General features: G+C 37.9%; 1 protein-coding gene across 3 annotated transcripts in view; it reads right to left on the bottom strand.

Annotated features, from left to right (window-relative positions):
- Positions 1 to 15,781, bottom strand: part of masp1 (MBL associated serine protease 1) — a 36,546-nt gene that overhangs the window by 14,398 nt on the left and 6,367 nt on the right. For all 3 annotated transcript variants that reach the window (XR_015508177.1, NM_001386256.1, NM_001386257.1), the window contains exons 3-6: positions 11,844 to 12,021; positions 11,634 to 11,765; positions 8,817 to 9,013; positions 5,800 to 5,947 (exon numbers count right to left, since the gene is read on the bottom strand). Coding sequence is in view for 2 of the 3 variants with exons in the window: in NM_001386256.1 (NP_001373185.1) it covers positions 5,800 to 5,947; positions 8,817 to 9,013; positions 11,634 to 11,765; positions 11,844 to 12,021 (655 nt within the window). In the remaining variant the exon portion in view is untranslated. The remainder of the gene's footprint in view (positions 1 to 5,799; positions 5,948 to 8,816; positions 9,014 to 11,633; positions 11,766 to 11,843; positions 12,022 to 15,781) is intronic.

The following is a 15,781-nucleotide window of genomic DNA, read 5'->3' as shown; positions in this document are numbered from 1 at the left end:
ACAATCTCGGCATTCCGCTCGCAGAGGAAAAAACTTCGGGACCTGGTACTTCACTAGAATTTTTAGGCATCAAATTGGATTCAAACAAATTCCAAGCCTCCTTACCTAAAGAAAAAATCGACCGCATCATCGCATTATCCTCAATATTTTTGGAAAATCAAAATTGCTCAAAGCGCGAACTTTTGTCCATTTTAGGACATTTAAATTTCGCCATGCGTATCATTCCCCAAGGACGTCCCTTTGTAACTCACCTTCTCCAATTAGCAGCATCGGTCCCCGGATTAGATGATTCTCTCTCTCTATCCGACCAATGCCGTCACGAACTCAGCCTTTGGATTTCCTTCCTAAAGTGCTGGAATGGCTGTTCCTTTTTCTATAGCGACCTGATAGAATCCCCGATCGATATTCAACTATACACAGACGCCGCTCCCTCAATAGGGTTCGGTGGATACTACCAGGGTCGCTGGTTCGCATCTTCATGGCCTCACCAAATGATCGAAATTCCCCCTCACCATCAATCGTCAGCACTATTCGAATTATATCCTTTAGTCGCCGCTTCCATATTGTGGGGAGATGAATGGTCCGCCTCCAGCATTCTAGTCCATTGCGACAATGAAGCCGTTGTTCAATGCATTAACAAAAGGCGCTCACACTCTCCCGCGCTAATGCCGCTCCTCCGCCGCCTCATTTGGACCTCCGCCAAAAAACAGTTTATCATAACAGCTAAACATGTACCAGGTTTTCATAATCAAATTGCTGACTCTCTCTCTCGTTTTCTGTTTCAGAAATTTCGAATGCTCGCACCAGAAGCAGATCTACATCCGCATCCAGTGCCTCCTTATTCAGAGATGATATTCCTATAAACCACCCTATGCATCACCTGCATCAGACGTCCATCTCCCTTATTTTAAATGCTGTTGCTCCTAGAACTTTACAAACATATCTTACTGCATGGAATACATTCAAACATTTCCATTTCCTGTACAACACATCATTTCCAGATTTTTCCTTGCTTACAATTACCTCATTCATCACATACCTCCATTCATACAAAAACATACAAGCCAGCTCCATCAGAAGCTATTTAAGTGGCATCCAATTCTTTCACAAGTTAATTCATGGCTCTACTTCAGATGATATAGCAAATTCGCAAACCAGCCTTCTTATTAAAGGCGTTCAAAAAACCCACCCCTCCCTCCCAGACTCTAGGCTGCCCATCACACACCATATACTGTCTAAATGTATCTCCACCCTTCGTAAAGGCTATGTATCCACACACACAGATCGTACCCTGGATGCTATGTTCATACTTTCTTTTTTCGGATTCCTAAGATGTTCCGAAATTTCTATAACTTCAAAATTCGTGCCCAGCATCCACCCCACCATATCAGATCTAACTTTGGTTGACGGGGAAACAATATCCTTCCTCATCAAGCAAAGCAAGACCGATCAATCACGCAAAGGACACCTAATTTACATATTCGACATCCCCTCCTCTACATTCCCGTTTCAAACACTCCTAGCATACATTCACTACAGAAAAACTCTCAATCCCACCCCTCTCTCCCCCCTTTTCATAGATGATTTATCTCGCCCAGTAACACGCTTCTGGTTTCAAAAACACCTTAAAGCAGTCCTTCGCCTTTCTGGCATTTCTCCAGAACCATACTCCAGCCACTCATTTAGAATCGGAGCCGCCACTACCGCAGCTCATAGAGGACTATCTCAACAGCATATACAGACATTGGGGAGGTGGACATCTGATGCCTTCAAGTCATACATTCGCCTAAGCCAAAGTCATCTTAAAGAAGCCCAGAAGACCATGTCAATGAGTCATAATACCAACCCATAACGTAACTATCCCCCCCCCACCCCCACCCCCGCCAATCCCCGCCCAGCATCACCACCACCCCGCTCAGAGGAGTCTCCATTTCCTCCCTCCTTCCCCGACTCCTGCGAAGCCAGCCTTTGATAGCTCAACTCCCGAGCTGTGACTACGAGCACGAGTCACGTCACTGCCCCCCCCATCAGCCCTAGCTTCTTTTATTTATCTTATTTTGCTTTGATCATTTATATACGCATATATGAGGAGCGAGTATAGCACGCCCACATAAATATATGCCTATATGAATAACAGAATCATATGCCCGCACGCGCCCACGCATGCGGATATATACATTTTTACATAGTGCTGTCACCCCTAAGCTCTGGCCACCGCAGGAGCGGTCCCAGAGCTTAAACCCCCTTTTTTCCCTCTAGAAGGAGTCTCCATCGGCCAAATTCCCCCCTTCCCGACTCCTTCTAGAACCAGCCTTTGATAGCTCAACTTCCCGAGCTGTGACTACGAGCACGAGTCACGTCACTGCCCCCCCCCACCAGCCTTAGCTTCTTTTATTTATCTTATTTTGCTTTGATCATTTATATACGCATATATGAGGAGTGTGTATGACACGCCTACAAATATATGCCTATATGAATAACAGAATCATATGCCCGCATGCGCCCACGCATGCGGATATATACATTTTTACATAGTGCTGTCACCCCTAAGCTCTGGCCACCGCAGGAGCGGTCCCAGAGCTTAAAACCCCTTTTGCCCTCTAGAAGGAGTCTCCATCGGCCAAAATTCCCCCTTCCCGACTCCTTCTAGAACCAGCCTTTGATAGCTCAACTGCCCGAGCTGTGACTACGAGCACGAGTCACGTCACTGCCCCCCCCCCCACCAGCCCTAGCTTCTTTTATTTATCTTATTTTGCTTTGATCATTTATATACGCATATATGAGGAGTGTGTATGGCACGCCTACAAATATATGCCTATATGAATAACAGAATCATATGCCCGCATGCGCCCACGCATGCGGATATATACATTTTTACATAGTGCTGTCACCCCTAAGCTCTGGCCACCGCAGGAGCGGTCCCAGAGCTTAAAACCCCCCTTTTTCCTCTAGTAGGAGTCTCCATCGGCCAAATTTTCCCCTTCCCGACTCCTTCTAGAACCAGCCTTTGATAGCTCAACTTCCCGAGCTGTGACTACGAGCACGAGTCACGTCACTGCCCCCCCCCACCAGCCCTAGCTTCTTTTGTTTATTTATTTTGCTTTGACTGTTTATATACGCATATATGAGGAATGCGCAACATGCCTACAAATATATGCCTATATGAATAATATAATCATATGCCGCGTGCGCCTACGCCGCGCATATACATTTTCACTAGTGCCGTCACCCCTAAGCTCTTCCCGAACTGTGACTACGAGCACGAGTCACTCCACGAGCTTAATTTGTTTTATTTTACCTATTCATATGTGCATATTAAAAAAAAAAAAAAAAAAAAAAAAAAAAAAAAAAAAAAAAAAAAAACACAGCACACGTGCGTATATGGATATATGCCCATATGAATAGATAATTATATGCCCGCATGCGGACATATACATTATTTCATAACATTTGCCTATTTTTACACTACCTCCATCGGAGATAGAGTCCCATCTTTTCCCATCAAGGCTCTTACAAGCCTGCATCTCCTCTACCTCTCTAATTTCTTCTCAAATCACTATATCCAGCAGCCGGATATAGCAATTCTAGCCTTTTGGGGGGCGTTCTTCGAATACACGGCTGCTGTCCCGACACAATGGCATTTATGGGGAGCTATCGAGAACTACCTGATCTCATATCCCTCCTAATGCTTATTGACCAGGCGGGAGCCTTGGGCTCATCTATCACCGAGCTCAGGGTTCTCTCCCGGGACAGCATGCCAAACTAGCTTAAATAGTCAAGCACTATCTAAGTGTGAACTCTTGAAGTGAAGTTTCCCAAACTAATTTCGAGAGGAGCACGTGATAGAATTGACTACAGCTGATCCGTATCACTAATCACTAACTAGCCAATCGGATCACTCTAAATTTAATATAAATATCCAGCCTAAACTCCATTCCTCATCTTCGTTTTTGGAAAACCCCCCCATCCTTCCCTTCTCCCTCCTCCTCAGTTCGGGCGTCACGGCGGCTCAGTGGCTAGCACTGTTGCCTCACAGCAAGGAGGTCATTGGTTCAACACTAGCTGAGCCAACCGATACTCTCTGTGCGGAGTTTGCATGTTCTCCCCGTGTTCGCGTGGGTTTTCTCCGGGTACTCCGGTTTCCTCCCACACCTAAAAAACCATGCAAAGTTAAAGTCACAAGCACATACTACAAATTAGCGCCAATAGTGATTTATTTTGGGAGCTATCGAGAACTACCTGATCTCATATCCCTCCTAATGCTTATTGACCAGGCGGGAGCCTTGGGCTCATCTATCACCGAGCTCAGGGTTCTCTCCCGGGACAGCATGCCAAACTAGCTTAAATAGTCAAGCACTATCTAAGTGTGAACTCTTGAAAAAAAAATATATATAACAATAAAAAAGAGCAACATAAAATAAAAATCAGATTTGTAAAGTTTATTTTGATAAAAATGTTAACATTTTAAAAGGATTCATGCTTAAAAATAGTTCCTTTAAAGGACAACTATTTTACCCCTTTTTCAAGATTTAAGATAAGTCTTTTGTAAGAATGTGTCTGTAAAGTTTAAGTTCTCGAGAGCTCCCCTGAGAGGGGAAGAAGAGGTGGATGAGGGGTTTGTTCTGTAAAGGAAGATAAGGGAGTAATTTTTCCTAGGCGACTTATAATGAGTTTGGATTAATCTGATTGGCTAACTAATGATTGTAGATGAGAGACCAGCTGCGGTCAATCATATCACGTGCTCCTCTCGGAATTAGCTTGTGAAACTTCACTTATTAGAATCAAAGATCCTGTGAAATGCTTTGAAATGTGCATTTTAATTTGATGTTTAATCTCAACCAAAAACATTAGGACAGGACGGGACTCATATCAGCTCCTTCCCTTTTTAAGAAACAACCAGTAGCTTTCTGCTTTCATCACAGCTCTGCCTGTGAGCGTGGTTGAGCTCAAGCGCATCACATTGAGAAGCAAATGAGAAATAGGGTATGAGAGATACTAAAGAGCATTTGATTGGTCAAGATTTGATGAGAAACGGAAGTATGAGGTGACATGAAAAAATAGTCGATCCATTTAGGCGAAATAGACAAACTGCAAGCTTTGGATGCTTGTATAAGTTTCATATCTTCTAAATATGAATTGTGTCACTGCTTTGGAGCTATCTAGACTGATGCTGACATCTACAAAACGTCATTTTAATTTCACAGGACCTTTAACAAATTACTTTGAGCAGACCATGAATAACCCCAAAATCTTGAGATGAGTCCTTCCACACTGACATTATAGATACATATTGAATTTTACTGTACTGTAAAGACTGGTTTAAAGAAAAGACTGGTTTATTTAAAAGTTTGTGATACTAATGTCACCTTAAAAAGTGCAACAATATTTAATAATGAAAAACATTAAAGCACAGAGCCACATGTACTGTATCACTTAGTTTGGAAGTACAGTGCAAATTTTAAATGCAGTAGTCATGGGTGGAAAATGGTACATAAAACATTCTTATATCTAGATAAGAATCTAGATTTATTCACATGTATAGATTCTTATTTCTAGGCCTCGTTTCCATCTGATATTTTCATTTTCATCCAAACACCAGTGGTCACAACATCAAATTAAACATATGATTTAGCAGATGGAAATGTTAATTAGTCTTGTCTGACCAGCTGTCATTGGATAACCCATAGAAGCATGTTAATGTCAAGTAGAAACACAGTCAAACAGTACAAAACATAATTAACCCACCTATGTTTTCAAGACTTCTAAATGAACAATCGTATGGTGCAGTGAATTTCTAACCTGTAGAGGTGTAAGTGAGTTTCCAGCCGAGATTCTCTCCGGAGTTGTCACTGTGAAACAGGATGTTGACGATGTTACTTCCTGTCTGGATCTTCCCAGGTGACTTCTCACCACAAAATGGACCAAACTCTTTCTCTCCTGCCTGAATCTGTGGATAAACATGATTGAAAAATATCATACACTACATATTTTATTTAGCAATGCACATATTTCTTTCCCCAAAAAACTTAAAATAATTTGTATTAAACTATTAGTAAAATTGATTTGAAAAGGAAACAATAAGTTTTATCTACTGCACATACTGTAACAGTATAGACTGAAAGACAATAACCCTTTTCTTTACATTAATCTGTTATTAAAGTAATAATATTTGAACACATTGTTTTTATGATTTATGTAAAAGCGCATTGAACACTCCATATTAAAATAAACCTATATTAATAAATTAACATTTAAAGGGGGGGCTGCACGGTGGCGCAGTGGGTAGCATTCACCTCACAACATTAAGGTCACTGGTTCAAGCCTCGGCTGGGTCAGTTGGCATTTCTGTGTGGAGTTTGCATGTTCTCCCCATGTTCGGAGGAGAACATGTCTTTGGACTTGTGAAGATCCCCACAAGTCAAAAGACATGCGCTATGGTGATTTGGGTAGGCTAAATTGTCAATAGTGTATGAGTGGGAATGAGTGTGGATGGATGTTTTCAAGTGATGGGCTGTAGCTGGAAGGGCATCCGCTGCGTAAAATATATGCTGGATAAGTTGGCGGTTCATTCCTCTGTGGCGACCCCAGATTAATAAATGGACTTGAAATGAATGAATGTTTAAAGGGAACCTATTTTACCCCTTACAAGATAAGCATTTGGTGTCTCCAGAATGCATCTGTCAAGTTTCAGCTCAAAATACCAATCAGATTATTTATTATAGCCTCCAGAATTTTGTAGCCTGTGGCTTTAAATGCAAATGAGCTTCTTCTCCCCGCCCACTGTTCCACGTGCATATCTGCATCTCCTGCGTTACAGCAGATAAACAGAAGTCAGTGACAGAGACAGACACGGATGAAGCTGAAATACAGCTCATTAGTCAGAAATATCAAGTAATTCATGTATTTGTGGTGGAGTTTAATCAAGCCTTTCTGAAATGATGAATCACACACAAATGCCACCACACACATACATATAAAAGCGCTTTTACTGACACCATGCAGCCGTGGTGATTATAGCGGTTAGGAATTACATAGCAATTTTACTGTCTTTACTACAAACATGCTCTGTTTTTAAAACTTAGAGTTGGAACTGATTTTTTAATCCTGGTTTCTTTGCAAAAAAGTGTTCTGTGGACATGTGTATACATGTTATTATAGAAACATGGCACCTGTCAATCAATTCGGTGGGTGGGGAAAAACACACTTTTAAATGTCACGTTGCGGTGGGCCTCAAAACCACTGAGATTTGTATCCTATTTAAGCGTCAGGAAATTTTAAAAAAGAGATTCGTTGGGTTATTTCACTCCAATATGACAGTGGACACACTATACCAGGGGTCAACAATCTTGTTACTGGAGGGCTGGTGTCCCTGCAGTGTTTAGCTCCAACTTGCCTCAACACACCTGCCTGGGTGCTTCAAGTATACCTAGTAAGACCTTGATTAGCTTGTTCAGTTGTGTTGGATTAGGGTTGGAGCTAAAATCTGCAGCACACCGGACCTCCAGGAACAAGTTTGGTGATCCCTGTACTATACCTACACACAGTTCAGTCAAACTGCTGACAGAAGTTGATTTTCATCATAGGTGCTCTTTAATATAGTGCAAATATTTAGGATAATGCTTTTCTTTAGAGTAATCTTTTATTGTTAACTACAAATTATGAAAAACAGAATGACTTACCTTTAGTATGTATATATAAGTGGCATTATATAACAATAAGCTATAATAAATTATATGATCTAATTATACGCTATCTGTAACTCTTCATTAAAAAAATGATCAAATGCCATTAAATGTGCAGTAGCAGTAGAACAGTACATTAATTATATACCAAAAATTATTGTCAGGTGTATTTAGAATAATTATTTACCATTCAGTAGTGTCACCACAAACTACTTATTAATTTTTCATGTATATGTTTATATTTTACACTATCATTTAAGGTTGTACAGTTATGTTGATAACATGTTTTAAATTTTTTTAAATGTAATTAAAATGTAGTACATTTTTACATATTAAATATGATGAGAATATTGAATCGCTTTTACATAAATTTCTCTGCCACACTGAATTATGATGGAATATTATTTTAAATATTTTTACAAAGGTTATTATCAAATATTACTGTCATATTTTAATATATAATGTCATACTTTATCAAACACATTAAAATAGTCATTTAAGAGTGTTATGATTTCAGTGTATATATAAAAAAAATAAAAAATCACAGTCAATTTATTTTGATGCTATCTCGTTTTTGACCTACAGTTGAAGTCAAAATGTGAATTAGTTTTTCTTTTTCAAAAAGAAAATGTTTAACAGAGCAAGAAAATTTTCACAGTATTTCCGATAATATATTTTCTCCTGCATAAAGTCTTATTTGTTTTATTTCAGCTTAAATAAAAGCAGTTTTGAATTTTCATAAAACCATTTTAAGGTCAAAATTATATGCCCCGTTAAGCAATTGTTCTACAGAACAAACCACTGTTACACAATGACTTGCTTAATTACTCTAACTTGCCAAATTAATCTAGTGATTAATTTAAATGTCACTATATAAGTTGAATACTAGTATTTAGAAAAATATCTAGTCAAATATTATTTATTGTCATCATGGCAAAGATAAAATAAATCAGTTATTAAAAATGAGTTATTAAAATGATTATGTTTAGAAATATGATGAAAAATTATTTCCATTAAACAGAAACTGGGGACAACAATATACAGGGGGACTATTAATTCTGACTTTAACTGTATATTCAAATATTCATAAAAAAAACACACAAAATATTCACAGAAAAGCTGTAGGAGTCTCACTTTGATAAAGTCATAAGGGCAGGAGACTTCAGGGTGGTCTTCGATATCAAACGTGTCATCAAACTCCAGACTGACTTGAAAACCTTCCTCCAGCTCAATGCTGTACTTGCACTCAGAGCTTTTGGGGTACGCTTTTGGGAAATCAGCACTGGTTATTTCTCCAGAGCGCTCCGTGTACACATTCTTATTGCACTCCACTGAAATTACAAACACAACCTTTTAGTTTTCAGCATCATTCGGAATCCGAAGCAAAAATGTGCATGAGCAGCAGTCGTAAAATTACAAAACACCAAGTCTATCTACACTACAATGGCTTTTAAAATCCCTCCGAAATAAGAAGTAAACAATTACATTGAAATGCATGTAAGCGTCAGAGCTTGCAACTGTTCTAATCGAGTGTTTGAAGTTCACAAGTTTATCCACAACTCACTGACCACCACAATGTAAATATTTAGCTGCTGGTGCTTGGCTACAATCAGTAGAGGAGAGGGCAAAGGCCAGATATAAAACAGACACACATTAACTAACACTACAACATATTACAGCAACATCTCCAAACATTATACAAACGTGCACATTTTAATTAGTGGACATGCGCAACACTGTAAAAATTCTAAAGCACTGCTTTTTAATTAGAAATTCCATCAACTAATCCTAGATAATCCAATGGTATGAGATTTATTGAAAAAAATCTATGCAATTCAGAGCAAATTCCTGACGGCTTGGTTTTCATGTGTAAATATGCATATATAAAAAAGTGATTTATAGGACAGTTTTACACACATGAAGACAACATAAAAACTCTTGCTGCTTGTAGCTTGTGACTTTTAATTTTAAAAGTATTTACACTTTTTAATGGAATTATAAGATTTCAATCTCTGCTCTGACATCTTGTGATGTTGAAAGTGGCTTAAAGTCCCTTTTATTAACATTATTAGAAGCCTGATACAATATATTATCTGTGTTTATGCAAGTACAGCTACTTTTTCTGCTATTTTATAGATCTTTATAAATACTGTACATTATTTCTTAAAAAACTACCAAAATGTCAATAAAAGTTACTTTGTTAAATAAATTCTCAACATCAAAAGTTGTAAGGGGTCAAGGTCCCATATTTTTTTCATAATTTAAAGCATAAATACACAGAAAACTATTATGAATCATGAGAAATGGGCAACACTTAATTAAAAAGCAGTTTTATAGTGCATAAACACACACACACACACACACACACACACACACACACACACACACACACACACACAAACACACACACACACACACACACACACACACACACACACACACACACACACACACACACACACACACACACACACACACACACTCAAAAGGAATGATCTTTTTAGTTGTGACGTGAACTTAACTGACTAATTAACATTTTCAGGGGTATTAGGAGAATTAAAGGATTTTCTTCATTCAGCCACATATAAACAGTGTTTAAACTGCCATTGTTTAGCAGCAAAGCAGAAAAGAAATGGGTCAAACTTCTGTTCTAGGGACGTGTAAAAACACCAATACTATTTGGTCAGTAGTTCAGTGATTTGCTGGATATTTACTCAAGAAGGTGTGCAACGAATCATGGTTTGGATGTTATTATGATTCCTCAGTCAGAGATAGGATAATTTATCCAGATCAGCAATAATAATAATAATAATAATAATAATAATAATAATAATAATAATAATAATAATAATAATAATAATAATAATAAAACTTTACATATCTGAATTAAAACAGCAAAATGAATACCAACCTAAGCTGTGGCATTGACACGATGCTCAATTGGTACTAATGGGCCCAAAGTGTGCCAAAAAATATAACCCACACCATTACACCACCACCACTAGCCTGAACCGTTAATACAAGGCAGGATGGATTCATGCTTTCATGTTGTTGATGCCAAATTCTACGATCCTACGATCCCTACGATCCAAATATTGCAGCAGAAATCGAGACTCATCAGACCAGGCAACGTTTTTCCGATCTTCTATTGTCCAATTTTGGTGAGCCTGTGCGAATTGTAGCCTCAGTTACCTGTTTTAAGCTGACAGGATTGGTACCCGGTTTGGTCTTCTACTGATAGCCCATCCGCTTCAAGGTTGGACATGTTGTGCATTTAGAGATGCTCTTCTGCATTCCTCGGTTGTAACAATTGGATATTTGATTTACTGTTGCCTTTTTATCAGCTCGAACCAGTCTGGCCATTCTCTTCAACAAGGCATTTGCGCCCACAGAGCTTCCGCTCACTGGATATTTTCGCCTTTTCATACCATTCTCTGTAAACCCTAGAGATGGTTGTTCATGAAAATCCCAGTAGTTCAGTAGTTTCTGAAATACTCAGAGCAGCCCGGCACCAACAACCATGCCACATTCAGTCACTTAAATCACCTTTCTTCCCCATTCTGATGTTCAGTTTGAACTGCAGCATGATCCATGTCTACATTCCTAAATACATAGAGTTGCTGGCATGTGATTGGCTGATTAGAAATTTGCGGTAACAAGCAGTTGAACAGGTGTACCAAATTAAGTGACCGGTGAGTGTATCTGTCCAAACCCAAACAATTTCAGAAAACTCAATTTGCTATTTGGGCACAATATGAGGGATCTCTTTCTGCTAAGAATCAAATCCTCTTTTGTTTCTTTTTAAAATCATGTGCAACTTTCAGTGGTACAGACAAATTATATAATCTGTTAAACCCAGAGTGTAGAACACACAAGTACAGAAAAATCTAGCAATTTTGCACTTTTTGGGCTCTAGAAATGTCATTAAATTCTGTGATTCTCAAACTCTACCTTTACAGGTTCTGTTGTCGGAATGAAGCAGGAACCCAAAACGACAGGAACAGTAAAAGCCGCCAATGTAGTTGTGGCAGAAATGATCACAGACAAGATCTTCATCATTTCTGTCTCTGCATTCATCTACATCTGCAGAAAGATAAAATGAAGAGAAATTTCTGTAAGAAACTAGAAAGCAAACATGATTATGTTTATCGATACACTCACCAATCGCACTGAAGTGAGCCTCAAATCCAAAGTAGCGTTCCTCATTGGAAAAGTCTGAACGGAAAGCCACACTGAGCACGTTTCCTGGAGACAGGATGATATCTGATGCAGGAACCCGTTCTGTGTCAGTTTTCTCTCTTCCACAAAAAACAGCCAGTTCCTCGATGTCTGAATATACCTGTGTGAATGCAAATTACAGCAATAATGAGCCCAGTCTCAGTCTGATTCTGACTCTCAGTCTATACGTGTTTTTCTCAATATAGTAAATATACATTGTAACAAGTGTTGGGTACCACACAATAGATTTGTGTTAAAACAACATGAAGGAATTAAGTTAACTTATTAGTTTTATACAATTTAAGTGTATTGGGCATAAAACAAGTCAAGTTATCCCTAAAAATACTTTTGAATTGTGTTGTTTCAGGTCATTTTAAATAAGTAGTTTGAACAAACAATAAACATAATTTGAGTGTACATGCACTGTAAAACATGCTGGGTTCCACATAATCAAGTTGTGTTGAAACAACATAAAGGAATTAAGTTGTCCCCAAAAAAACCTAGAGAATTGTGTTGTTTCAGCTCATTTTAACTAGTTACACCAAACAGTAAATATCATTTTTGAAAGTGTGTAATGTAACAATATGCTTATTATTTATTCTTTTGAACTTGCTACTCATTAAGACATTCTTATAATAAAAATAGAAAACAATTTTCAGAAGATTTTTCTGAAAGATCTCATGACAATAAAGATTTGGTAAAGATTCACAATGTTCCAGTTTTTATTCTTTCATACAAAATCAGCATTGGTGTGCATTAGACACTTCTAAATATTATAATGTTTCTTTATTTAACCAGATAAAACAAAAAAAAAAACACTGAGATCGAGATCTCATTTACAAGTTTGGTTATTCAGCCATACTGTCAAAAACACATACATTAAGAAATATAAAGGATAGAGCGAATTTATTTAATCAGGATGAGCTCAGACATTTTCATTTCAGACTTGAGTGTATTCCAGGATGAGGGGTGGCATGACTAAAAGCTCGCTTCCCTATTTCAGTTTGAACCCAAGCAACAGACAAATGTTCAATTTTACTTGAACGTAGGGCACAGTGGCTTTTTGACCTATTAAGAAGGCACCACACCAGGAAGAGTTTTGTAGACTAGAGTCATCCAGTAAATATACCTTCTTACATTTAAGAGAGGCCACGCAGCTTTGGTATACAGTTCATAATAATGAGCTAGTCTATGACAGCCTGTAACAAACCTTAAAGAGCTGTGATAAACAGAGTTTAAAGGCTGAAGACATTTGGTTGAGGCATTCATATAAAACACCACTATAGTCAAGCCTTTATGACCATAGTGGAAAATGTTGTAGACACCAAAAGGTTTACGAGCTTTAAGAGAAAAGCAGAATCCATTCATTCATTTATTTATTTATTTTTCATCCTAGTCCCTTTGTTAATCTGGGGTTGCCACAGCGGAATGAACCACCGACTTATAAAGCATATGTTCTACGCAGCTGATGCCCTTCCAGCTGCAAGCCATCACTTGGAAACATCTATACACACTTATTCACACACACACACACACACACACACACACACACACACACACACACACACACACACACACACACACATTATGGACAATTTAGCTTACCCAATTCACCAACCACATGTCTTTGGACTTGTGGGGGAAACCAGAGCACCCGGAGGAAACCCACACCAATACAGGGAGAACATGCAAAGTCCTCAAAGAAATGCCAACTGACCCAGCCGAGGTTCAAACCAGTGACCTTCTTGCTGTGAGGCAATTTTACTACGCACTGTGCCACTGTGTTGCCCAAGCAAGAACGATTTCGATAGTAAAACTCAAACTCTTAATTTGCAAACCAAATTTTGTGTGCTTTGAAGAAAAGCTCAGGATTAAGTAAAACGCCGAAATACTTTCGGAATTCTCTTATTATATTTTGGAATCTACTTATGTAGCTAAAATTGACCAAACCTGTGTTAAAGTATCAGTATTTTTGCATTTGCTAACCAAAATAATATATTCTAATATGTATAATGAATATCATTCATTCACTCATTCATTTTCTTGTTGGCTTAGTCCCTTTATTAATCCGGGGTTGCCACAGCGGAATGAACCGCCAACTTATCCAGCAAGTTTTTACGCAGCGGATGCCCTTCCAGCCGCAACCCATCACTGGTAAATGAATATCATAATATCTAATATATTTATACGTATTTCCTTTTTGGACAAATTACAGGGACAAAATTTCTGGACCCCATTCAGTCTATATGTGTTTTTCTATACAGTAAATACATGTAATAATCTACTCGTTCACACTTTATTTTGATGGTCCGTTTGTTAAATATAAGTTACATTGCATCTCCTTGCCAAGACATTCTCATTATATTATAAGTAGACTGTTAGGTTGGGGTTAGGGTTAGTACAAGTTCACATGTACTTGCAAAGTTTCTTAAAGTCAGCTAAATGTCTATTGAATGAGCAGTATCAACAGATATTAAGCAGACAGTCTACTAATATTCAAATGGAGTATCAAAATAAAGTGTTTCCATATACTCTTTTTAAATTGTTATTTATCAAGAAACTCTTATTAAAAACAGACGACAGTTTCAACAAAACTAGTTTCCTAAAGGCTCATATGAAAATGAAGTTTGGATAATGCTTATCTATATTATTTTTTATTGTATCATACAAACCCATAAGACTTTCACAAATCTATTGTACCATATGAAGCACATAAGACAGATTTGCAATACTGGGAATATACTTCATTCATTCATTTTCCTTCGGCTTAGTCCCTTTATTAATCAGGGAACGCCACAGCGGAATCAACCGCCAACTTATCCAGCATATCTTTTACACAATAGATGCCCCTCCAGCTGCAACCCAGTACTGGAAAACATCCATACTCAGTCTCACACATACACTACGGCCAATTTAGTTTACTCAATTCACCTCTAGGGCCAGACGAAATCTGCGGACGTTTTTTGCTATTTCTGCTGAGAATTTTGGGAGTATCGTAAGTAAAACCTTAATATATGAAATAAAAAGTAATACCTTTTAAAATTTTATTTAATGTTTAAAATGCAAATCCAATTAGATTTACTTTATTTGGTAAACAAATCAAGTCTCTCATATAATATCTCCACTAAAAGACAGAAAATATGACTGTACACACTGCATTGTACATAAATCTGATGAACATTTTCATATTAGTCAATAATATTACTTTAATTAATAAAAAAAAATGAATAAATACAGATTTACACACATTTACTCAAGTAAATAAACAGAATTAATGATGGCTAAAAATCTGCGTAATTCTGCGGAAAATCTGCAGAATTCTGCGCGTGCAGATTCCGTGTGGACCTACCTATACTGCATCTCTTTGGACTGTGGGGGGAAACAGGAGCATTTGGAGGAAACCCATGTGAACACGGGGAGAACATGCCAGATCTACACAGAAATGCCAACTGAACCAGCCGGGACTCGAACCAGCAATATTTCTGCTGTGAGACTAACCACTTAGCCACCATTCCACCATGTATGGAACTTCTAAAATTAAAACATTAACCAACAGTGAGCAACAGTGTCGCCGGGGATTTACTTACATAGCTAAAAATGGACGCACTTATATTTAATATCAGTATTTTTGCATTTGAAAACCAAAATAATCTACTCTGATATGCATAATCACTATCATAATGTCCGATAAATTATCGCAGGCAATTTGTTTTTCCATTTGTGTAACTCCGTATGCACATTTAAAGTGATAAATCATCCACAATTTACTCATTTCCATGTTGTCTCTATTTAATTGTCATTTTTCCATTATATGCAGAACGTTGATGGTGCCTTTTCCCACAGCATTTCATCTTTTTTTCACAAAACAAATAATATCAAAA

The sequence above is a fragment of the Danio rerio genome, chromosome 15, assembly GCF_052040795.2.
Source record: "Danio rerio strain M-AB ecotype USA chromosome 15, GRCz13ab, whole genome shotgun sequence".
NCBI classification, from domain to species: Eukaryota; Metazoa; Chordata; class Actinopteri; order Cypriniformes; family Danionidae; genus Danio; species Danio rerio.
This window is presented reverse-complemented; position numbering and strand designations above follow the sequence as displayed.